Source organism: Tinamus guttatus, unplaced genomic scaffold (genome assembly GCF_059628265.1).
Source record: "Tinamus guttatus ecotype Peru unplaced genomic scaffold, ASM5962826v1 Tinamus_guttatus_pri_ptg000080l, whole genome shotgun sequence".
Lineage (NCBI taxonomy): Eukaryota > Metazoa > Chordata > Aves > Tinamiformes > Tinamidae > Tinamus > Tinamus guttatus.
The window spans coordinates 2,299,727-2,325,403 of NW_028288614.1; the positions used below are offsets into that span (position 1 = coordinate 2,299,727).

The window sequence follows — 25,677 nt, forward strand, 5'->3', positions numbered from 1 at the left end:
GGACCCTTTGTGCTTTTGGCCAAAAGAAACGTATTTGAGCTCGAGATGCAAACGCAGGAGTTGTTACATGCTCCACGGGAAGGAAAGGTTTTGCTCCAACAAGCTGCTGCTTCAGCCTAATCCCACGAAGGTTTTAAAAGCGTTTGGAAAGGGGCTCGAACCCTGCTCAATCAGTGTGCTGCTTCCTAGGAAATACACCCGTTTAGGCTCTATTTCCATGGTGCTGCTGTACTATTTGGTTATTAGGTACTTGCTGTCATGCTCCCAGCCCACGGGTATGGCACAAAGTACCCCAAGCCCCTTGGCGACAACTCAGCAGATTTCCAGTCAAAGGGACCCCTATAATAGAAGTTAATTGTTGAATCCAGGAGGGATATAAGGAACTTCAGGCTGTGTCTTCTCTACTCATTCCAGTGCTGCTTTCCCAAAGCTTAATGCCCTTCTACGTTACCTGACCAGTGAATTTCCTGTTGTGATGAACTTGAGTAATCAGTGTACGCTGGTATTAGGTGTGAGCACTTGAACATGAGCACTGAAATCAGGAGAGCGCTACCTCCCCAGCATCCCAGAGTTCACAGGAGACTTGCTGACACCTTTAGACGGAGCTATTACTTATTCCCACTATTACTTATCACTATCTACTATTTACTATTTACTACTTACTATTACGTATTATTTATCACATCCCACCCTGGTGCTGGGCTGGTTTTCCACTCTGCACAGCTCCATCAGTCATTAGTGGAGAAATACTGCTCATTACCCAGCAGATCCTCCCAATGGCCCATGTGGCAGGTATCATTTCCTTACAGCTTACGCAGATGAAACGGAGACAGAGAGGCAAAATAAGCTGCCCAAGGCCACACAGAGAGTGGGGAATAAGGTCAGGGTAAGACTGTGGGGGCCTGCAGTAATCTCTGCCTGTGTTTGGACCCGTCAGACTATGCTGGGTTTCACACAGAAAAGCCTCTATTATACAATGTATTTTTTTTTTGCATGAGTTCACCAAAGTTGTAATAAGCTTATCAAGGGGATAGCTGTTAGGATAAACCCTACAATCTTTTCCATCAGTCAGGAAGAGGAATAAATAGGAAAGAACAAAAGGAAGAAAATTCAGCTTTTCCGGAGGTGTCAGTCGTCTGCCAGCCTTCCATCGCGTGACAAGTGATCAAGAGGATTCCCGAGAACCAGAACTCTGTGTTTGCTGCACGGAAAGCTACCCAAGTATTCAAGAACTTCCCATCACAACCTGTTTCTTTGGGTCAGGCTCATTTCATGTGACTTTGCTACCAGCAGCACTAACATCATTCCAGAGAGGTTGCCATATGCAGCCAACACGCTATCCCAGTGCAATAGATGATAGACATATTTACCAAATCTTAGCTTAACACATGTGTCCGACCCAAGCTGCCTATTTGTCTGAGGTAGGTGGATCAGCACCTTTTACAGCACTGCTATTCTCTCTCTGTGACAGGTCTCGGGTGCTGCTTTTTGTAAAGCCACCGAGCCCTTTTATCAGCACCGTAAGACTTCGCGGGAGCACAATCTGCAGAATTAAAAGCCAGGGGCAAAGTCTTTCCTCTTGCCTTGCAAGTGAATCCTGAGCCCTTTCCTGCCACTGCCTTCCAGCAGAACTCGAAACCCAAAAGAGCTTTTTGAAAGGCAGAAGAAGGGCCACCAAGGCTGCTCCGGGGGCAGAAGATGCTGATGTAGAGAGATGGCAGCTTCTCCCACCCCACTGCTGAGCAAATGTCATGCAACCTTGGCCAAGAACGATGGATGCAAAACCAAGAAGGGCACGTGCATTTCGCTCTCTGTGCCTGGGAGAAAGACTAACGCTCTGCTTAGAAGAAGTGGCCATGGGGGCACTTCAATCACCTGAGCTCCTGGAGCAAAGCTGCTCTAATGCAATGGTAGAGTTGGGCCTGTCAGCTAAAGGGAAGGGGGAAATACAAAGAAACGGCCCCAGGAAGTCCAGACCCAGAGAGATTCATCTGCTGGAGCTGCCCCCGGCAGTGCTGTGTTACCCGGCTGGCTCTGTGGCTGCTGGAATTGCTGACTGCAAGTCTCCAAACCCGGCAGGTCCCCTCTGCGCGGTGCAGGAGGAGCCGTCCTTGCTGCTTTGGTGGCCTTCACGTGCTGGCTCCCCATCCAAAGGGCTGGAAGACAAGGAGCTGAGCGAATCCCCCCACCGAAGTGGGCATGAAGCCAAAATCTCTGTCACAGCTCTTGGAAGAGTTTGCATTCGCTGTGGCCATGGTCACCCAGCTCTGCAGAGCTCAGAGCACCGACTGCCCTGGGTGATTTAATGGGAATTTGGGCAGTAAAGTGGGCTTTATTTCAGCTCAGATGTGAGATTTTTCACTCATCATCCTTATGAGAAACAAGATTACTTAGGCCTCTCCCTCTTCCTATCCACCCTCAGAGTTCCCAGGTTCTGAAAAGGCAGAAAGTTATTACTGTAAAGACGGCATTTTTTCATGGCAAGAATGAGTTCCTGCTTTTAGAAAATAAGTAGCTATTTAACTAAGAGCTTTGCAATAGGACAAGCTGTGCACAGAGAAAAAAAAAGGTAGTGAGAGCTACCTGCTTTAGTGGTAGGATTGGACATGAAAATATTTAGCAACTCGGTATCTTTAATATTGATTTATTCAGGACCCTCATTGCTGGATAAATGCAAATTAAAAATTTAAAGTCCTTGTAAAGCAATGCATGAAACCAGAGCATCACGGAGAAATTTGGAGAAGCAAATAAAACTGCTGCTGTCAACTAGGCGGCACTTTGGAGGGAAAGGAAGGGAAGGGAAGGGAAGGGAAGGGAAGGGAAGGGAAGGGAAGGGAAGGGAAGGGAAGGGGAGGGAAAGAAGCCAAGTGGTAGGAAAGGGGGAGAGGAGCAGATGATGGTGGTGGTGGCAGCAAAGAGAGGGGACTAAAAAACACCAAATAAAAAATAAATGTGCAAATACCCAAGGCAGATGTTGGCCCTACCAGGAATGATCAACCAACACCTCTGGCCTCTCTCCAGCACTGAGGGAAGAGGGGGAAAATAACCTTCCCCTCCGGGGGAGGATCAGCCTCTGCATCAGCAAGAAGCCCTACCTGTGTAAGCCAAATGCTGTGCAAGCTGCCACGAAGGCAAGCGGCAGGTTTTTAGACACGTCCAGGCAGTTTCCTGGTCCCGAGACTCACATTTTGTCACCACTGTCCTCAGAACGGTGCCTGCTGTCACCTGGAGACCCTTGTCTGTGCTCCGGCTCTGGCCAAGTCCCGCACGCGTTTCCTGAGCTGGGGGAGACCTGCCTGAGGGTTGGGAGAGCCTAACTCTACTACATATATAATACCCATGGGGTTAGCTTCGTGGCCAGTAAAGATACAGAACCTTGTTGTGTACTGAACTTGTACTTTTAGTATGTGGCATCAAAAGAAATACTGATTTTTCTGATAGATTTTTTCCCTACTGTTACTAAAATGCATCCCCTTCCTAAAGTAATGACTTGCACTGCTCTAATCCTTCCCAGTTTATCCGTGACCAAACCTGCAGCCAGCAGCTCCAGCTTTGTACAATGCTCACCACAAATACGATTTTGATTCTAAATGATCAGATATGGGAATCAGATCTTGAAATTACAAAAATTTGGCACATATACATTCTTTTTTTCCCCGTTTATCTCGACTTTCCGCCCTATCTCCTACTCATCCTCACGTTTAAAACCACATGAGGACAGTTCCTGTTTTAAAGGAGCCTTTATGGGCACCCAGCAGAGTGAGGCCACTGAGATTATTTTTACCTGCGCTCTGATTGCAGCATCCTTCTTAATCCACTTTATCACTGTTTCGTACACCAGCTCCTCCGCCTTGGTGTTCAGGCTGTCATTGGACATGTAGGAAATGAAGTCGTCTTTCGAGATGTTGAGGATCTCCTCTTGGTTTGCCACCTCGGGGAAGATCTGCAGGGCATAAGCTTTGGCCATGTTGTAGAGCTCCGTGCACTGCATGGCTTCGGCCATGGCTAATATTCCTAAGCAGTTGCTTGCAGTCAGCTGTTTCTCTACAAGGAGCACATAAAAAGTGAGAATTATTAGAAGCGAGAGGCCACGTTTTCCTTGTGCTTGGGAAAGAAAATACCAAGGGCCGCTCAGATGCAGCTCCAGCCCCAGTGAATCTCAAGTTGTTCATGAGCTGCCGCTCCCTGGGTTGCTCTAGGATGGGGGTTTAAAACAAAACATCCGCGTTCGTCTGGCGGCTGAGCTGGAGACAGGGAGAAGATGCATTTTTGGGGGTGTTTGCTTTGGGTGGGAGCCTTCCTAGAAGGCTGGAGAGAGCAGGAATAGCAGCCGGGGCTTCCCGTGGGAAGGAATCCAGCCAGGAACCCGCCGCCGCTTCCACCGCCCCCGATGCCGCCTCGGGAAGCAGCAGGGACGTCAACACCAGCGCAGACACTTAGGAGAAATGCAAACAGCACCGAGGACATTTCGGAGGAGGCTGCAGTCACATTATGATCATTTCTGCCCTATTCAGCGACTAAGCCACTTCAAATAAGGATTAAAAACAAAATAAAAATCCCTCTCCCCCCCGTTTATTTTTTTTCCCAAAGGAACTTTGTTGCTGCTGAGCACAGAGATGTCCCCCGTGCAAAGCCCAGATTATGGCAGTGGGGTCTGCTCAATGCTGTGCAGAGGGTTTCGAAGCAGGTCCCCTCCCCGGCTGCGCGTTCGACGCCGCTTTCTCCTCCCTGGCTGCAATTTCCAGCAGTGCTGAGAGGAGCTCGCAGCTTCCTCCCAGCTTTTGTCAACCAAGCTGCTGCCAAGAGGGTATTTTAAGATAGAGGAGCAAGGAAAAACAAAAATTTAAAAAAGAGGGAGAAAGAAAGAGGCTGCAATGGATCACATCAGTGCTGGTATTGTGGGCAGGCGTCTGCGCTGCTGGGGGAAAAATCCAATCCGTTTGGGCAGAGCCATCTCCCACCACGCTGCTTCGGAGCACGGAAATGTGGGAAAGGCCCAAACCTCTCCAGCTGCAGCTCCCAGCAGATGAGCTCCGCTGGAAACGCTCCGCAGCTTTTCCCCACACGCCACTTCTGCCTTCATCAGATTCAAAATGCCACCGTGCACTATCTATATGTGCTTTTTATTAAAATAGGATTATGACCTACTTTTTTTTTTTCTTTTCTTTTTTACTTGGCAGTAGATTAGGGGTTTTCTGGTTTTTGCCCTTTTTTTTCTCTAATGCTTTTTTTTTTTTTTTTTTTCTCTACAGATTCACCAATCTAGAGACTCGGGTACCTCATTTGGCATCAACTGATTGCAGGGACCCTGATGAGCCCTGTTTCCTCGGGCTTCATCCCGTTTCCTCGGGATGAAGCAGCGGCACCGGCTTCTGCCACTACATCCGTCACTCAGAGCTTGCCCCGAGACAGGCTGCAAACTGAAGCTAGGAAAGCTCCCAAAGCTCCCAAATTTCTGTTTTTCAAAAATAAAAATAACAATAAAAAGATGTCTCACAGATGCCTTGGGTCTGTCAGTCTTCAGTGTTGCTTTTGCAGTTTCACATATACCTATAGCTAGGTATATATCCTACCTATCTATATCCTATTTAGAGGATAAAAATACCCCACAACAGAGAGCAAAATTCTCATTGTCACTTGGCAAACTCCCAAACCCGAGGAAATCTGACATTGTCCCACTGTGGATACATGTAAGGTTTGTCATAAAGGTACTGAGCATGTTTTACTCTGTATGCAGTTATTTATTAGTGCGTGATGAAAAACAAACAAGCAAAAAGCTTGAAAATGAGTCTTCACCCACGGGACTTCATCTGCTTTTATGGGGAAAGATCCCCATAGGGGAAACAGGGGCTCCGTCACGGGGCAGAAGAAGGGCTGGTCCTGGCCCATCTCCTTGGGTCTAGATGACTACTTTCCTTGGGTCCAAACGACTGCTTAGGTGTTCCTACTGGACAATGTAGCCCTCCTCCAGGCTGCAATCGTGGGCCCTTCTGGAGGCCGACGTGGCAGAGGCAGCTAAGGACCAGGTCTGCCCCATGTGCTCCCGTTCCATTCTCCTTCGGACGCCCATGTGGTTACAGAATTGATGTTTCTGTCACATCGGCCCCAGTCTCGAAACAGTACATTTTGGTGGCACTTCATCCCGAGCCCATCCAGAACACAGCTGCTGACTGCTAAGCTATTCTCAACACTCAAGGACAGTTAATAACTGAATTAGGAGGGGGCTTTAAGGATATCAGATCTAATCTAGCGGATTCTCACTGGTTTGGAACACGGTTGGGTATCATATGGTTTCTATGCATGTCATAAAACCACGGGTGTTCTCCACTTGTGGTTCATGACTTTGGTCTGGGATCCTGTGAGGAGCCAGTGTGTGTTAATCAGCCAGACAAATTGCTCTGACTGAGCTTCTGGGAGCAGGATGAAGGGAAGAGCTGAGATAAAGTCAGAGCTAGATGGTTCGTACGAAGGATTACCCAGCGAGGCTGCAGGAACAGTATCATGGAAGACCTGGGGCTGGCATAAGCCCTCTCCATAGGCATTAAGTAATACGCTAGATGGTTTGTAGATGATGACTTGACTATCACTAAAATTATCATGAAACCTGCACTGCCTCATCATGCTTTGCATCTCTTTAGATATAGTTTTGGTTAGATATAGATACATAGATAGATATCTATATGTATATATATTAGATATATATAGCTATATTAGCTATATTAGCTATATTCCTCAGTCACTCATGCTTCTGTGAAGAGCAGGTGAAGATGGGTGATGATGGGTTTAGGATGGCTGGATGCATTCACCTTCCACAGAGTTCAGTTCCTCTGTGGGAGTGATCTTTGTTTCTCCTATCTCCAGATTTGGTTGATTCAATTTCTCTCCTGCTGGGCAACGTGGTTCTCCCTCTGATTCAAAATACTCCACCTTGGCTGAATAACAATTGCCTAAACTACATTTTTTTGAGTTCATAAAGACCTCAAAAGCCTCCTCTTCCTCCCTCAAAGGCCAATTTATGGAGATCTCATCACTGGTCCTTAGTTCAGCTTCCTCTCCTTCCTCTCAGGACTAGAAAATAAAAAAATAAAAATCGGCGCTCCTGCCCTTTCCTATTCTCCCCTATGAATGTACCAGGCACCAAATCCTTTAGGCTGCAGGAAGCATACTTTTATCTTTTCAGCAGCAGGCTGAAGTATGAGCTCACAGTTTGCTCATTCCTGTGGTAGCCCAAACCGTGACACTGATGAATCTCCTGAGTTGTGATTTAAGGCATGACTGTGTCGGTACTGTAGCTTCTTTGGAAAACAAACACGAAAAAGAGGAAAAAAAACCCCACAATGCTTAAGCCATCTGGATGGAGGAAATACCTATGAAATCCTGACCCGTTTGCAAACATTTCCCTGGTTATCATATGGCACCTAAACTAACTTGTCAGCATTGCTGCACCAGCCAGCAGGAAACTGTTGTCATTTGTCACGCTCCAGACAAAAGCAGCTCAGACAGCATGTGGGGAAGAGAGAACGTGGCTATAGACACCCCAGTGACGTTGGCTTGGAAATCTCCCTTTGAAGGGGAACAATTTTCCCAACACGTTTTTGGCAGGTCTTCACCAGAAAGGGCAGGTAGGTCCTGATGCCCCTGCCCATGGCCACCCCACTGGAGAGGGCCTGGGCAGAGACACCTGGGCTGGCTGGACACCAGCCACGTGGAGCTTCACAGCTAACAGGCATCGTCTGCATTAGATCTGAGGTGGTGCCCTCCTGTGCTCAACAGACCTATTATATTTTGGGCTTTCACTTGTTCTGGCCTCTTTTCACTTCCTTCTGTTTCTCTTACAATTTGTACATGCCCATTGATGGGAGGGAAGCACTGCTCATATTGGTGAATCCTCCACAAACCCCAGAGGAATAAAACAAAAAGTATTTTTACAATATCCTTGGTTTTTGCTTTGGGGGCTGCATTGAAAAGAAAAAAAAATAATTAAAAAAACAGCCCAAAAGAAGACAAAATACCTTTTCCTGAACTTTTTAGATGGCAAATGCTCTACTATCTCTGTAGAGCAATCCAGTCGCAGCTATAAATAAAAATAAGCAATTACACTCCATGAATTCTCCAAATGAGAATACAAAATTCCAGTGGCTCCCCATATATCACTTAACTTATAGCCAACTCTGCTATTTCATACCATAACATGGTTCACTGAATTCAAATATTAAATATCGGAAAAGGGAAATCTCACATTGATTTAGTGAAATAAATGTATTTTGTTTCTGTGGCTGAATCTTTAGAGATAGTGCAACTTAAATACATCTTCTGTTCCTGGAAAGGCCATAAGATCTAATCATTTTTAAAAGGTGGTGAAGGGAAGCTGGGGAAAAGCAATGCCAGAGCAAGAGCCCTCATTCAAGTTGCACAACCAACAGACTGGGACCGCAAGGAATAGTTTGTGCTTTGCCACTGCCCACACATTCAAGAAAAGACTTGTAAACAAGTGAAACATATAAAATTGGAAAGAATTGATGGATGTAATACTACAGATCCTTTACTGATCTACTGCAGTTGCACCAGCCTAGTTACATCACTAATCTCACTCGCAGGCCTGCCTTGTAGTGGGAATTAACACTAGTAAATCAGACTCACTTGATTTTTTTTCCCCTTTTTTTTAATGACTGCAGCATTTTCTTCACTCTCATCTTCTACTCACTGCATTTTTAAATGTTGATGTAAAATGAGAAGTTACCCTGAGAAACGTGGTGGTAACACTGCCGACAAAAAGCTAGGAATTGAGGGAGATATTTTAAAGCCTGACTAGAAATCAGGTGTTCAAAAATATTTCAAACTTGAGTAATTCATACAAAGTCAAGCTCACATTTTTTGTATTAATAAGATTAGGTTAATCAATAATTCACAGCTGCCAGTGAAGAAGTGGCAGGTGACACAGACAGGAATTGGGACTAACACGTTTTCCAGCTGAGTTCCAGTTCTGGTTCCTCTTCTCTCACGACAAAAATGGGGCAGGTTGGTTCCAGGTCAGACCAGAAACGCTTAGTTAACTAAGCTGTTAACCACAGACATGGTTTGAAAACCACAGACATGGCTTTTGTGGTGGAAGCTGCATGGAGCAAGACTACACCATGCTGTGGGTTGGGAGATCAGACATGTGGCCATGAGGAGAAGGCCTCTTGCTCTGTGTAAAAACGAACCCTGTGACCACTCAGTCTGTGGCAGACAAAGCAGATTGTGTCTAAGGGAATACAGTGCGTGGAAGGAATTTCTCAGGGATGGAAGAAAATCGCAGAACATGATTCCTCCGGGGGAGGCCACCTCCACCTCCTTCAGCGCGTGGCCCATCCATCTGCCAGAGCACCCAGCGCTGGATGTCATGTCAGAAGCAGCCTGTGCTTTCCAGCCTGATCAACCTCTGTGAAATGAAATGTCACCGTGATCCGAAGTATAAAAATACCACAACAGTCTAGCTGAGATGTGAATGCAGCTGCTGCTCAAATAACAGGCTCCACTTCTTTAGATCCCTTTCCAACAGCCCCCATGCCAGCATTTCAAACTCAACTCTCAACCCAAAGAAATCATGCTTTGCATTATATTTAATATTCCATTTCCTCATTCCCTTTTAATAGGCATTATAATAAAGCTTTAAAAACCTTAGCATGTGACCTCAAACTCTGACGAGATGCAAGGGTTCTTACCTAGAAACGAAACGCAGACTTTACAAAAGGTGTGAAACTGGAACTTGCTGGCAGCTTCCAGTAGAGTTTTTGCATTGGCCGAATCGATGATCAGAGAACCTGTATAAACGAACTCCAGGAGCAGCTCCAGGACATCCGCAGTGAGGTTTGACATGGCCAGTTCCAGCTTCTCCCCGCTTCGGCTACCATCTCGAGGCGACCTGGCAACAGCAGACAGTGAAATTACGGACATTACGCCATCCCCAGCTTGTTGGCACTTACTGATTAGTGAGGGCTAGGAAATCGCTTTGCCTCATTACATTTCTCCTTTTTATTTTTGTTTTGTTTGTTTGTTTTTAGTTTTCTTTTTTGGTTTTGATTATGGGACTGAAGAATATGAATTTTAAATTAACTGAATTTAAAGACTTTTACTGGATCTGAAAGAGAAGAGTCTTAAAGGAAGTTTTACGAAAAATCTGTTTATTGCTACTCTGCATTTTCATGCAAAAACAGTTGCAAAAGAAAAGGAAAGGAAAGAAAGAAAAAAGAAAAAAGAATGAGCCAACATTAATGAAAATGAGAAACAGGATTAGCTTTCAAAGGGAAACAATACATTTTAACACCTTGGTTAACATCTCATCTTCTGTGCATAATATAACTGTTAAGGAAAAAAAACCCTTCAATTTCAAGAGAAAAGGTCATCTAGTTTTTCAGGAATCCAGCATGAGAATAATTTTAAATGTCATATGCCTTTAAGGATACATTTTAAGACCTTTTCATCAGAAATAACAATAATAAGTATTAATTTCTGTTTGGCTTGGTTTTCTCGACATGTTACATTGAAGTATATATATGATATATATGATATAGGTGTACACACAGCCATATAAAATATATATACTTATTCTCAAAATCTATTGTTCCCTTTTAGGCACTAAAAAAAGGAAGCCCCTCATGGCAATTGCTTTGAGAACTGAATACAAGACAAGATAGACAGACAAAATGGTTAGAGCGGAGAAGGGAGAGGGGGAAGACAACAACCAGCTCTGCCACAGGAAGCCAGCAGCCATCCTCTAGGAGTTTCATGACTGTGGCCTACGGTTTTTCCTGCATGACGTGCTGAACAATTTGGGGAATCAAAGTATCTCCTGCATTTGAAGTGTGGATTAGTGCTTGTGAAATATTGGACAAAAAAAAATCATACTGAGTTAAAAATAAATAAGTAAATAAAAAGGGCCCCGTTCCTAAAGCATGGTTGGCTGATGTGTCTGCAACACTAAAGGCAGGTTACACCTGAAAGACAAAAACGATAAGAAATTTGGTAATGTCAAGGAAGGGAGGGGAGATCTGTTGGAGCAAGAAAACAAACTCTTTTAATGGTTAGGACCATCCAGCAGCTTCTCAAAGATACATGAGCTTCTCCTACGCCCCGGGGCATCGCCGCGGTTCTGCTGGAGCACGCGTAAGAGCCAGCGCGCGACGGACGCGCCGGCCCCGCAGCGTCGGCACGACGGCCGGGGCCGGCCCGCGCGGCCCTGCGCGCGGCCGCACGGGAGCAAGAGCCGTTCCCGAGCGCCCGGGTGCGCGGAGCTGCCTAGAAAGGACGTGCTGGGACCTCGACGGCTGCAACGGAGCAAGGGGAAACAGCGCGCGAGGCTCGGGGTTGTGCCCGTATGAAAATGGGGGATGAATCGCCCACCTCTCTAACAACATCATTTGGGGAAATACTTATATTTCCCTCATTTCCCAGTGGATGCTTTGGCACTGATCTTCCATGCATTAGCCCTGTTTAGCCCCCAAGGGCTCTGTTTTTAGTTAAAATGAACCTTTGGTGGATAAAGACCTTAAAGAGGTTTAATTTTGCTCTTTAAAGGATCGATATGATCTCCGTTACCACAATGAAGGAGCGGCTAGCAATCCTTAATTTCATGTGCTTCCCTAAGGGAGAGAACAACTGCGGCTCCCATTTCCCAAAGGGAAACTGAGGCATGGGGCGACCAAAACACTTGCCTACGATCGTACAGAAAGTCAGTGGCAAAGCAAGAAACCAAAACCCATTTTTTTTTTATCCTAAATTTTGGCCTGTCCCTTTGCATGGGCATGCCCTTGGGTTAGATCCTATTCTACAAGCAGAAATAAAAGCATAAAAGCAGAAATAAAAATGTCCCTGCTGCAGCAGCGGGGTTGGACTGGATGATCTCTAGAGGTCCCTTCCAATTTCAGCCATTCTGTGATTCTGTGAATATACGCCGATATATTCTGAATATTGAATATTGTGGTGCCCCAGCATGCATACATGTGTATGTCACCCCAAACCCCCGTCCTGCTGCGCTTTCCTTGCACACAGATTTGACCGAGTGCTCCAGGCAGAGGAGCTCAGGTGTGACGACAGGAGTCACTACATCTCCCAGAGGATGTCACCAAATGCTGTTTTCTCCCCCTCACCCTGGTGTTTCTGCAGCTTTTCCCGGTGGTTGGTTGATCATCTCCAGCCGTGCGCACATCTGGCGCTGCACCCAGGGCTGCCGGAGCACCTGACAGCGAGTCCACGTGCACATGGGGCTGAGCAATAAAGGCAATAATTTAAGGCAAATTTGGAGGCACCCGGCAAGTGATGGACCTGGGATCATTGCAGGGCATGAAATTCCTTATTTATGGCACTAATTCCTTCGCACTGGTGGCCGCCCATGCCAGGATGCCTGGGCCCCCTGGCCACGCTCCGCTGTCAGCAACGCCGGCGAGCTGCTGTTTTTTTCAGAATAATTAAGTAATAATCTCTTTTACTCTGTAATGCGCCAAGCAATAAACTGCTGCTGCAATTGATTAAACGCCAAAGAAAAGCTAAGGCGTTTAATCAATCACGAGAGCCACTTATGGCAAGTATAATACAAAGCCACTGAGATTATTGATATTACGCAATGAGCCAGAAATAGGAGAGAGAATTGTCGCCCTCGGTGGTGCTGTGAGAGCTGTTTCGCTTGAGCTTTCTAAGCAGCAAACGCTTAAGGGCTGGAGACCTGGTGCAGCAGGTCGTAACGGGGCAAAAGATGAGATTTGGATGGAACAGAGGGAAAAGAAGATACGTGTGGGAACACACTTATGTGACTGAACAGGGAAATAGAGAAATTCCACAAATTTCTTCCCTGAAATGATTTCAGTAAATCAGGTTGCAGAAGCCCCTTCTCAGCCTCACTAAAGCAGTTTTCTGCACTCCTTATTTTAATGTGCATGATAAAATCAATATCCTCTGTGCAGTTATACTTCACATATTTAAATATATCTGTCTCAGTTGCTCTGGAGCAACTGCAGCACATTGGCCAAGGCTGTCTTACAATAAGACCTAAACTCTAAATTATTCTATTTAGAATTGAATATTCCATTCGATTTAGGAAGGGACCTGCTGTCGATTAGGGGAAAACAGGCATGATGAAGACATGTATGCCCCAAATATTTGAACAGGTATTTTGGGGAGCTGGTAGCCCTGGTGCTTCCGCTGCTCTTGAATCCAGGCAACGTTCCCTTCCTGTCCATGGACACCATGAAATGTGGCACATTTTGTTATTTGCTGTGTGAACTCCCCAGGTTTAAACGGAATGATGTCATTTTATTGGCCTTCTAATCATTGCTCATATTATAAAGGTCACACGTTTCACTCGGTGGCAGAAAATCGATAACTCTCCCAACAGCCTCTGGGGGGGAAAGTTTGCTTCCAAAGAATAACATGTAATAAACAATTTTCGCCCTTACTTTATCATTGCTGTAATCTTAGAGAATGGCTACAGCAAAAATCTGGCAAAGGCTGATATATATAAACTCATTAAAATTAGGGAGTGATTTAGAGCAGGAGTTTTAAAAGATTTATCTTGGGCTGAACAGCAAAGGGGTTTGTTTAGGTCTGCATCGGAACAAGGTACAAGAGCTCTTTAACAGCTTAATTTTATGGTAGCTGTTGGGGAATTCTTTCAGATTTACAAATCCTGCCTTTCCCTGGCAAGGTGATAGACCTGGGCAACGTGCAGAGCTGAACCGCCAGATAAGCCGGAAGCACGCGGGCACTCTGGATGGATACGGTGGGATTCCTCAAAAATACTTGTGTATTTTCCAGCATAATTAGGGCTGATAAATTAAAGGCAAGGCCTCCGAGCCTGTTCTGCCTACTTAGCCTTCAGCTTAATTGCTTAAACTAGAGAAGACAAAGGCACAGGGAGCCTCTTAAAGCAACGACAAAAACAAAAGTAATGTCCCTTTTTTAAGGTAATATACAGAAAAAGAGGTGAAATGTGCCTCGCCTGCAAGACTTTAGGGACGTTGCCACCAGCTCTGCCTCAGACCTTCCCCCCCATTTTGGGGCCTCCACATCAAAACCGATGCTGGATGCCCCATGCAGAACATCCCGAGCCGTGTTTTGGTGCTGCTCCCTTCCCACGTGGAGCAAAGCCTCTCTGCAGGCTTCGGTCCAAACTAAATGGCTTTGCCTCCTGAGCAGCGCTTGGTCTATGGAAAACAGGGAAGCCGAGAGTTTTATGTAAGATGGAGCACTTAAATGAAAGGAAGCTACTTTTTACCTCCCTCAGATTACTCTGATTGGGACTCCAGGCTGGAATTGGCAGCTTCCCATGAGGTCTAAGAGTCTGTTAGCTGTGGATTCATTAAAAACTGCTGCTCAAGCCTGTACAATTTGGACCGAATATCTTGTTTACTGTGGAACATAATCCTCAAGGCAGTGAAACCCCAGGCAAAGAGCAGAGCACAGTGTCGCTGCGGCGCAACCGGCCACTATTTGATTTTTCATCGTCATCAAAGTTATTAAACGGCTCGGAAACCACACGTGTGTTTATCTTGGGAGAAGCAACCGAGAAACCTGGTTGCATCACGGCCAACCTGCAGCAGAGCCACCGCGCTCCGTGGGGAAAGGGCCTTTTCGTACCTACAAACCTGATCTATCACCCTGCGTAATTGCAGGCCCCGAGGGTCGAAACGCAGCGAGGCACAAACACCCGCACGCGCTTCCACAACACGCACCCCACACTGCCTGCCCAGGCCCTGGCAGCACATTATTTACCGGGTTATTCGCGTTCCTGCAGCTGCAAGGTGATCAATCATGTAAATGGTGACAGCAGGGGACATTTATAGAGCACCATCATCGCAATACGTATGTCATAAGGCACTGAATGTTCTATTAAACAGGATTTAAAAAAAAATAAATTATATCCTAGCATTGCTTTTCCTTTTGGAATTATTTTATCGGCTCTGAATGTATTAACTTGCAAATCTCTGCCTTCGTTTTACTATCTTGTAGATAAATATTATCTTTGAGCCTCAGCCACTATCCATCTGTCTCATGAGAGAAGAAAACATGTAGTGTAATGATGCTATTGTACGATTATGGTAAAGGACTAGTAAAAATCACAAGATTAAATAAATTACATTGTTTAAACACAGCCCTGCAAATTTGCCACAACAATTTACCTGACCAACAAATCCATCTGCTCACTTTTATACCGGGATGCTGATACAAGCAACATCCCCTGTCCCAGGCAAGCCAAATTTGGCAGGACCACTTGCATTTACAGGGGTAATTATTAGCACTTTGGGCTCATTTGCCACCACGTAAGCCTGGGGATTGGCAGAAAAAGCCCTGGTTAACAAACCAGGGCAGAGTAAAGCCAAGCCAGCAAAGAGGTGATGGGGGATGAAGTGAAGCTCATGAGATGCAGCTGGAGAAGCAGAAAACAGGGGCCGCCCTATGAAGAGCGTGGGAGCTTGCTCATTCACAGGTGTCTCCAGCAGCCTGTTTCAGCCAAAACGAAAGTGGGAAAATAGCCTGAGGTGGGAAATATTTGATAAAAGTAAATAAAAGATGCAAACAGGCTCTGGTGGATTAGAAGGGATGGGAGCTTTAAAAAAAAAGACAGAATAAACAAAATTCTTCTCTCATCAAACTGAAAGATCACCCCCTTAACCACCCCCATCTGACTTGTTTTAATGATATTATTACGTCCTCAAAAACCGGCTTAGCAGTGAGCTGGTATTAGGCAGATAATAAATCTGTTTATTGGGAATGTGGTGGAATTTATACAAGTAATTATCTAGATAAGTCTGTCCAAGGCTCCTTCTCACCACTGCAATGTCTACAGGGAAACAATACTAAAATAATGATAACCCCATTATTATTTATTACTACTATTATGATGATGGTAGCGCCCAAAGATCCCAGTCAGCATCTTGGTAAATAGAATTAATTTTTAAGGCGTTGGTTCTGTGTGTCTCCTTTATGGGGTGTTGATATTTCTCTAACATGAGTACAGCCGTCCAGGTTCTTGGGCCAGGACACCAACCCGGGCCTATGAGTTCCCATCCATCACCCCAACCTGGCTACTCCTCGGAGATGTGAATGCAAGAGGACGAGCTGCTGACCCCTGGGGCAGCCTGGGACGCCCAGATTTGACTACTCTCACTTCAGGGCAACTCCGGTTTTGGAAGCGGCCCCACGGGGCGGTTACCACGGACACGCGTGATGACGGCGGCCATGTCGGCGGTGGGATTGCCCCGCAGGCCGCCTGGACGCCGCAAGCTCCACGGTTGGACCTAGGAACGGTGCGTGGGGAAGAGGAACGACGTTCCTGCTCGATGGAAACCTGCTGTCCAGCGGCAAAGCGTGAGCGCCAGCGGCCTGCGCTCGAGCGAGCGAGAGCGGCACGCTGCTGCCCATGCCAGCCTTTCATGCCTGGCAATTTGCAGTCCCTTGCTTAAGAGAAAAATGTCACCCCGGCGTAATTTACACCCCTGCCACAGCGGCAAAGGGAACAGAGTATTTTATGTCCCAATGCAGCCTCCTAGACCCCTTTAAACACTGTAGCAGAAACCGCTGCCGCTGCCTGTGTACAATCTACCTCTCCTGGTACTTGGAACAAACGCTGCATTTTTACTTCCCTTTTCCTCTGTTTTTTAGAGAAATATATTAATTTGTTTCCCGATTTATTCTGGTTTTACCCTGGCACTGGGGAATGCAGATGGAGAAACGATGCCTCCGTCTCCACTGGAGTTAAAAGAGAGGTTCTTAATAAGCAGGAAAACACGAAGGGGTCACTAAGAGTAGCTTTTTCTTTCATCTGCTATTTCTCATTTTGGGCTTTTTACAACGTAAACACAAACCAGACAGTCTGTTTTCCAGACACCTAAATGCTTTCGCAGTTTTGTCAGGCTGTTTCAGATGGATAGAGGCAGGTTTCTCTGTCTCGCATCCAAATGCTCCCTCTCTTCACAGCGGTGTAAAATGCAGGGTGACATCTCTGGCTTCGGCGTGGGTGTGAAGCAAAAGAAATGCGGCCCTCTCCTCCTACCTCCTTGTCCTGCCTTCAAGCCCTAAGAAAGGACTGCATCCTCTTTTTCATTTTACAGGGAAAAAACAAATGCCTGAACACTTGCAAAAAGAGGCAAGCTATCCTGGAAAAGCAATTTGGCCAGGAACTCACTGGCTCTGCTCCATAAGGAAAGAAGGCCGGATTGCCCTGCATGGAGACTGTTTGCTTTGCGACCGAATCTCTCCGTGGATGTGTCCTACAGCTCGGCACGGCTGGAATAAGCTGCCCACTGGGGCTCCAAGGTTGGAAAGCATCATGAAAAGCCAGTCTTGAGAAAGGTTACAGGATGGGGTTTGAGTGACTTCAGGAACTGGCCACGGAGAAAGCAAGCTGGGGCCTGCTTAAAAGAGTCAGCATTTGGGCCAAGAAGAGACTTTAATGTCAAGTGCTTCCTATTATTAATGACATTTTTGGTACAGTTTCCAGCACTTTGGACTGGATTAAGAAGGAGAAAGCACTGAGTTAAAATGTTCCGGTGCGACTCATACTGTTACAGGAATATCTGGCATTCCCTTTTGCCAGCAGCTGTGCTTGTCTATCCCAAATGCATGAGGAAAATGATGCCTCCTCATGGGATTTCCCACTGCTCCCTTCCTTCCTGAACGCGCACAAATTCCAGCCCTTCCTTCCAGGGCAGATACGATCCATGGAGCTCATTGCTCTCCTTCCCAAACTGGAGCTGTAGCTACACGACTGGCCTAAACTGGGAAACCGGAGTTCTGAGAGAACTCATGTGGGACACTGGGTTTCAGACAAATCTTGACCTACTTCTGAACATCGCGAGCATGTGATGTTCAGACAAACACTAGTTTTAGGAAGGAATTGTTCCAGTAGTTTTAGCTGGCTACGGTTTAGGTGTCCAGTTGAGGCAGGGTGACCACCCTCTGTGGGCAATGCACGGTGAGCACATCCAGTGGGCAGTTCCTGCTCCTCATTTTATGGTGGGATGCATCATCCTCGGGATGCTCCCACCTCCCTCCACGCCTGCCGAGGAAGCTCGGGTGCCACCTGAGGCTGGACACCTGCAGTAAGCAAAGCAGCGCCCAGCCTACGCAGGGTAAATGGCCCAAGAACCCCTTCTCCACCTCCATCTTAGGCACTTGGGCTCTGGGGAGCTGGCTTGCCTCCTGGAGGACGTCTGCCTTTCTCTCTGCTGAACACAGCAGGAGTCTACATGGCTAGTTTGGACTTGCCTTAGCTGCCAAACTTGAGAGCGTTATGTTAGTTGACTTTGGGGAATAGATCTCTTCCTGGAAGCCTTGTCTTTGGTGGCTCCAGAAGACAGGCCCTTGCTTTAGGAAGGCTCCTCAAACATGTTTGAGATCTCGGGCTTGGGCTGGTCTGACCTCAGCAGGGCCGGGCCCTTGAAGTTTAGGATAAAGCACATGGCCCAAGAGTTTTCCTGGATCTGGACCAGCACGCTGTAGGATTAACCTCTTTCTGAGAAACCAAGGGGTCCCAGAGTGCTCTCTCCTTGCCCTTCCTAAACAAGAAGTAATTTTGAAATTGTTTTGGTCAGTCAAAACCAATTACCTTTTCACTACAGAGCAATAGGAACATGTTTTTTTTTTTTTTCTCCCTGCTAATGCAAGGAGTAATTGTCTTCAAATAGCCTCACTCATGATGGGTAATAACTCTATTTCTCTTATGCTTTTTGTCTATATTTTGTTCTTTGAGGAGGGGATAATTGATCTCACTTGTTTTTGAGCATTTAATTTCCGTCCTTTTGAGACACCACTTGCTATTCTGCTTCCAGTACCAAGTGCCACATGCAGAGGAATCAATGGCAGAACATGAGCTAAGGATAATTAGCCTATAGCAAAGAACAGATGAGGCTAACGCACTGAAAACATACAGTTCTTCTGCATGTTATATGGATGCATATAGCATCTTTATGACTAGACAGTCTTCCCATTGATGGACAAATGATTTCTGCTTTCAGTTGTAATGACATTAGAGTTTAACCCTAGAATATACTGGTTAAAATGTCATTTATACTGCATCTAACATAGAGACATCTCCTTTATTCTTCAGCTGAAAGAATGCTATTTCTTGTTTTGATTTCTATGCTAATGCAGAGTGCAATGTAAATCACATTTAACTTAAGCACTCTCTCAAAAGAGCTATTAACAAATACCTGAGGAGGATTCTTGATATGTTATATATATAATATGAACTATATGTGAACTATAATGACTTTGCCTTATTAAGGGCACGATCCTACCAAACTGAGTGCCCACTGCAAGTTAAGCACCTTGACTGTCATTGACTTGATGGGGTTTCTAAAATGACCAGTATCCTCTAAAAAGCAAGACTTTAGAAATTCCACCCCATGGCCCCACGCTTATCATCTTGCAATGACACTAGAACACATTTGCTTAGTTTATAGATGAATATTTATTTTTCCCACCTGACAGCTTTGCAAACTCAACTAGACATCATGCTGGATTTTTCCCTATTCAAGCATCATCAGCAGCAATAAAGGTGTTTTTGCCTCGAATACACCTGTGCAACTCCATTAGCCTTCATCAAGGTTACATGTGCGCCACGGAGGCTGTGCATGGAGGACAACTGGGATGACGAGATCCGATTGTGGACACAAATTGACCTCTGCAATATTTATTGCTGATGATGATGTGAGAGAAGGCAAAAAGTGGTGGAGTCGGCAAATGAGAAAACCCTCCCCCTACTTTTTTCTTGCACCGCGCATGAATGTGAGCTACTGAAAGAAAATAAATGCTGAAATAAAGGGATATGATTTCATAGAGCCCCTTTTCAGTGCATTTTAAAAGTTTTCTTGGGGTTCTCAAACTAAAGTGCTCAATTTGAAGCACATTTCCATTCAATAATTAAATAATCAAGCAGCAATAATCCTCTCAGTGTGCATCTCAAAATAGATGCTGCCTGGTGGCTTCTGCACACACACAGATGTCTTTGTAGCCAAATGACAGTCTTTGGCCAGTCAGTTATTGGATTTCTATAAATTGACTCTAAGAGCTCCTTTCCCCACAGACTCTTTACCTTATCACTCTAAAAAGCCTATACTGTAGCCTTAACTATTAAATAATAATGAGCAGACAGAAGAGAAGGGACAGGAGAGATCTGGCATAGCTACAGCTAGCAATCATTAGATTTACAGAGGGGAAAAGACATGCTTCCTAAGCCAACATATTTTTTATGAATAATTGATAAGGCAGTCAGCACAGTTATATCATAGAAATGTAATATATATCCATAATTATAAAAACAGCTTTGTGCAAAAGGACATAATACACTGAAAGGAGATACCAGCCAATATGCCATCCTGAAATAAAATACAGTCACTATTGTGTTAGTTGGCAAAATTTAAATACAGGATTTGAAGCAAGCAAAATGTTCTTTAATCCCATTTTTTAGCACAGTCCAGGCTCAGTCTGCTCAGGAAAATACTGCAAGGCAAAATCAGCAGCTGCATTAATTTGCTGATGATTGAGAGAAAAATGAAAGTTATCCTCATGTTTTTTTTTTTTTCTCCCTACTTGCTACTCTAACTTACTAATAATACGAGAGTACCAATTTATTCCTATGCGGGTATATGAAGCATACAAATTGAAAAATCAATGTAATGGAAAGAAAAGATTATCATGCACTGTTTAGAATCAATCGGCTAGAAACAGAGGGGGCAAAATGCGAAGGCAGAGACACGACGTTCAGAAAATGTACATATTACACCTACCCTGAGCTAAAGCAAAGTGTTTGTAGGAGATAACTGTTCTTCTAACAGGCAGACTGAGCTACATATTTCCCCCAAATTGTCTTATTTCCAGTATTCCCTAGACAAATTCACCCATGGCCTTTTCGTCATTTAAAAGTCCCCAAATAATAAAAATATCAATCCCTTTGCCCATAAAAGCCACACATAGCATGTAACAAAGAGTTCAGGCTGAAGGGATTAACATACTCGGAATATTTCCTCAGCATGAGGGCCCAGCATCGTCCACCATCACCACGATGGCTTATTGTGGCCCAAAGGACAAACTTTTGTGCTACGTGACAAGCCCCTTGGAAACAGGGGCAGCCGTAATTCTCGGCTGTGGCCTGAACCACTTTCCGCAGTTTTGTTTTAATCTTAAATCTCTCAGTGGTGGAACAGTTTCTTCGGCCAAAACAGGCCGCTACCGGTCAGAAATAATTACGTTGTACGAGTCAGATGTGTAACGAATGGATCTGAGGCTCGGTTTGGAAATACATTCAGAGGAGGTGGAAAGAATGGCTACTGGCTCTGTGACAGGAGATTCAATCTTCATAAACCTGCAAGAGAGGGGAGGAAAAAAAAGCGACACAAATGCGCCCTACAAAAGAACAGAGCAGATCACAGCTGGAAGGAAGGCAAACCTTTTAATCAGGTCCTTGAAATACAAGCTGCAGGAAGCTAGAACATTTTGGTGGACTTCAAACTCTTTGCCTTCAACAATAATTTTCAGGTCTGTAAACTCTTTCGCTCTGCGTTGCTGGTTCAACTCCTTCAACATTTCTGCAGAACAGAGAAGACAGACAGTGCCAGGGTTCCCATTAAGAGTTTTTAACTTTTTACTTTTTTTTTTTTTTTTGTAAAGAAGTAGAGAAACAGGAAACAACTGATACTTTTGTTGGTAAGATTGGCTCAACACAGACAGTCAGAAGTTACAAACATAACACATTAAAAAGAAAAGAAAAGAAAAGAAAAAACAACGAAAAAGCAGGAACCAGTAGGTCTAAACAACAGAAATATATATACAGAAAAAAAAGGCAAAAAAAAATCCTAAATTTGGAAGGGTTAAAAACAAAACCAAAAAAAATCAGCATCAGCAAATTAGAACCACAGAGAATGCATTATCACAGAAAAATTGAAAATAATTTGTTATAAGAAAATCAAGAGCTAATGAACTTCTATCCAAATGCAAATAAGTTTTGAACATACTGGAATAATATTAGTGAAAATATGGTACTATGATGCAATATGAACTGGATATGGGTCAAAATAATAAAACCACAAGACCTGCAAAAATAACATCCTAACTTATACATAGTGAAGAAGTGTTAATAGTTAAAAGAACTAAAGTACTCTCAGTTAAAAGAATGCAAAAGTACTCCATACATAACATATTATAGTGAACAAAAAATAACCAAATTATCAATGCACCTTCCAATATACTTTAGCTGTACAGACTACAACTGTGAATTTCCCAGAATTAGCTTAAAAGCATCGTCATGATACAAAATAATCTCATACCGAGAATAAATTTCTGCCCTTTGCAGCAGCTCCCATTTTTTGCACTCTGAGGATTTTTACTATCACAGCATTCTTATTTTTCAGCCTTCAATGGCTTCATTTACAGCAACAATCAACTTTCACACACCATGAAAGAATCATAATGATTAAAATAACCTATGAAAGTGTTTCCATCCTGCAATAAAGCACCTACCTTGCGCGATGCCTCCTGTTACACAGCCTATAGGTACTGAGTGAAATAAGAGTGTGCCACGTCCTCATGTCTGGATGTGTACTACTAGGCAACCTATATGTTTTATATACTGGCTGGACTTTTAAGGGTAAGCCTTCTCTCCAGGTTTGCAGACCAAAGTGGCTATCAAGATGAATAATATACTTTTCACCTGGGCAATAGTCTGGCGGCTCCGAAGTCAGGAATCAAGATGATGAAAGAGCTGATTTTAAATACTAAAGGATTTTGGTTTTATTTTATGCTTGCAATAGGTCAAGGTTCTCATTTTCTCCATAAAACACCCTGAACACATTCCTCCTCAGACAGATCTGTAAATCAGCAGCATTTCTTTAGGTGCAGGCCCTTTTTACACAAAGTAAAAGGAGCTGCAGAGTGTGCACCTATAACTGCATTTAAAGGCACTGCCGGGCTTCGGCACTGTATTGCCAAAGCAGGGCCAAAGGGCCTGCTGGTAAAATCGAATTAGACCCAAATAAGCTCTTTTTACTCCCCCTGCTCCTCCAGTGAAGCTTGGCAAGAATCAGTTCAGTGAAGACCTGGTGGTTAAACAGCAAGAAACCTTGCAAAAACACCACGCTGCACTGAAAGACACGGAAGTTCACCCAAAGCCCGACATCCCCGTAGCACATTTTTCAGGCCTAAGTAAATAAATGTCACCTTGCACATTTATGTCTATTTAATGGAAACACAGTGGTGTCGGAAAGGCTAATTATTCTGTGCCGAAACGGGTCAGGGCTCGTGTCAGATCTGTAGTGGAGGAAAACAAGCCACGCTGTCCTGTGGGTGCTATTGCCCGGGCTGCTTTTCAAGCACCTGTTTGAGCTGAAATACAGTGACAGACCTCCAGCAAATACAGACCTTAAAATGGGATCTAAATGTTCCCTCCGCTTGAGAAGAGCGTCGAGCCTGCGCGGCCGCCTGGCTCGGCCGGGAACGTTTCAGGCCTCAGCTAAGGGCAAGGGAAATTCGGAGGCAGCGGGTGTTTAGGGTGAGATTCCCAACACCTTGGGCTTCGCGGGCACAGCACTGGATCTCTCCTAGATGCATCTTCTGGAGGAGACTGAGCAGGAAATATTTTTCTCTCCCTTTCCACATATGTGCTGCTTATTTTTTATCTGTCTTGGCCCACTTTTCCACTTTCGCTTACAGCAACTACATTTTCCTTCAGACCAATTTTCTATCATTTCATGCCTTAAAGACAGCTACTCTTTCCTCTAAAATTTTGGATGCTCTCTGTTATCCTCTATTTAATTTCACTTTTTTTCCTCCCCACCTCCCTGTTTTCTGACAATCCTGTGCTCAGATTTTCCCACTTGCTTTCCTCCATTATTTGGACATCACGGACCAACCTTTAATTGCACCCGATCCTGCAGCTCCCGGGGGGCAGTTTCTGCTTCTGGTCTTTGCACACCTCAATGTACTTTATGCTACATACATGCATTAAGGGATGCACAGCACGAAGAAACTAGAGTGAGTCCTACTCTTCTGAACTGAAGCTTCTTCTCCCACAGCCGTCTGGAGGAGGTAATTCCCTCCTCATCCTCCAAGTTGTATTCTCCCCTCCACAGAAACATGACTACGACCAGCCCTATATATATATATGTATATTTATTTGCATATTTAGCTCAGTTTTTGAATCATAAATCAAAGAGGCAGGTGGAGAAGAGAAGGAAGTCGGGAAGCTGCACCGATCCATCGATCTCCGTAGCCGATCCCCTTTGTATTCCTAAATAATTGGCAGGCATTAGCATCGGGCCCAAGGTTACGTCAGAGCAGGCTCCCGTCCTCGCGGTGCTCGCGGGGCTCACACTGTGCCTAGGCAGACATTAATGATTTATGAGGCCTCCGGATCAGCTGCAAACCAGATTTTTTCACCAGGTAATAACGCCCGCCGACGGGCTGGAACAGCAGCGGCGGCACCGCGCCAGCCTGGCAGGGAGAAACGATGCCGCCCCTCTGCCACCAGCGCCCGTTTCTGGGGGTACTCCTGATTTGCAGCTTTTCCTCCAACAGCTGGAGTTCCCTGAAAGACTCTGACAGGGATGAGCTGAGTATTCCTTATTACTTATTTATTCCCCTGCTTTCTTTGCTCTTAAACAGGGTATTTTTTTTTTGCTTATTTGATTTCTTTTTTTGAAAGAAATCCTGTTAAAACGAAGTTGTCTGGAGGTTTCAGGGACTCTACTCACTTCCACGGTGCAAAGCATTTGCCTTCCCCCTCTTAGGGACCCCCCTACTTTGGGATCCCAGGAATCAAGCCGTTCCTTTTGGTCTTTTCCATCAATATTGATGTTATATCATTCTGAAAGACTGATTGAACATTTTCTTCAAAAAGATGCAAATAACAGACATCTTCTTCCATAATCACATGAGCTGCACAGCAGTAGAAGCTAAAAGGACTTGACCTGAAACCCACAACCAAACATCTTTACGGAGGTTTAGGAGCTAGCACTTTCTTTTTCACCATTATCAGCCTTCCCAGTATTGCTTGGGGGTATTTCAGCATAATTATATTGTGAGTCCCAGGGACAACATGGGACAGAAGATATAAATGACTTTCCTCAGCCAGTAACAGAGCCCGGAAGAACTCAGAAGCTTTGATTCCCGGTCCCCAGCTCTGCCCGTTATGCTGCATTATCTTCCTCTTAATTAATGGACAAATTTCAAATTAAACCAAAGAGCCCATAAGCCTTGGGTCAAATAATGGACCAAGAGCAACTGTACAATATTGTAGATCAAGTAAAGGGAAGTGATACAGTAAATCGATTTTTTTTTAATTACCCATGATCTGACTATAAAAAGAACAAGTAACATTGCCTGACATCATTTATTTTGTATTTCAAGTGTGGTGGATATCGGGTACCCAGTCAAAGATCCTTTCTAATGCAAGTTCCAGTGGCACAACAGAAATTCTCAAGTTTCTTGAGAATTGTTTGGAATAACTAAACTGTTATAAAACCGCAAAGGGTAATTGGTGAAACTTCACTAATTATTACTGTGAAGGACATGCAAGAGACCAGTGCTAGCCCAGATAGCTTAATTCTTTCATGATTAGGTAAAAGAATGCGGGAAAGCCAAGAAATGTTATAAGAAGGAAAAATCCAATTACTATTTTTTTTGCCTTAATGAGAAGATTAATTCTCAAGG

General features: G+C 44.7%; 1 protein-coding gene across 1 annotated transcript in view; it reads right to left on the minus strand.

The window, feature by feature from the left end:
• The window catches only part of KLHL29 (kelch like family member 29), a 316,093-nt gene that overhangs the window by 28,909 nt on the left and 261,507 nt on the right, over positions 1–25,677 (minus strand). Inside the window, exons 6-8 of the mRNA XM_088520134.1 lie at positions 21,422–21,560; positions 9,705–9,904; positions 3,785–4,044 (exon numbers count right to left, since the gene is read on the minus strand). Coding sequence (XP_088376260.1) covers positions 3,785–4,044; positions 9,705–9,904; positions 21,422–21,560 — 599 coding nt within the window. The remainder of the gene's footprint in view (positions 1–3,784; positions 4,045–9,704; positions 9,905–21,421; positions 21,561–25,677) is intronic.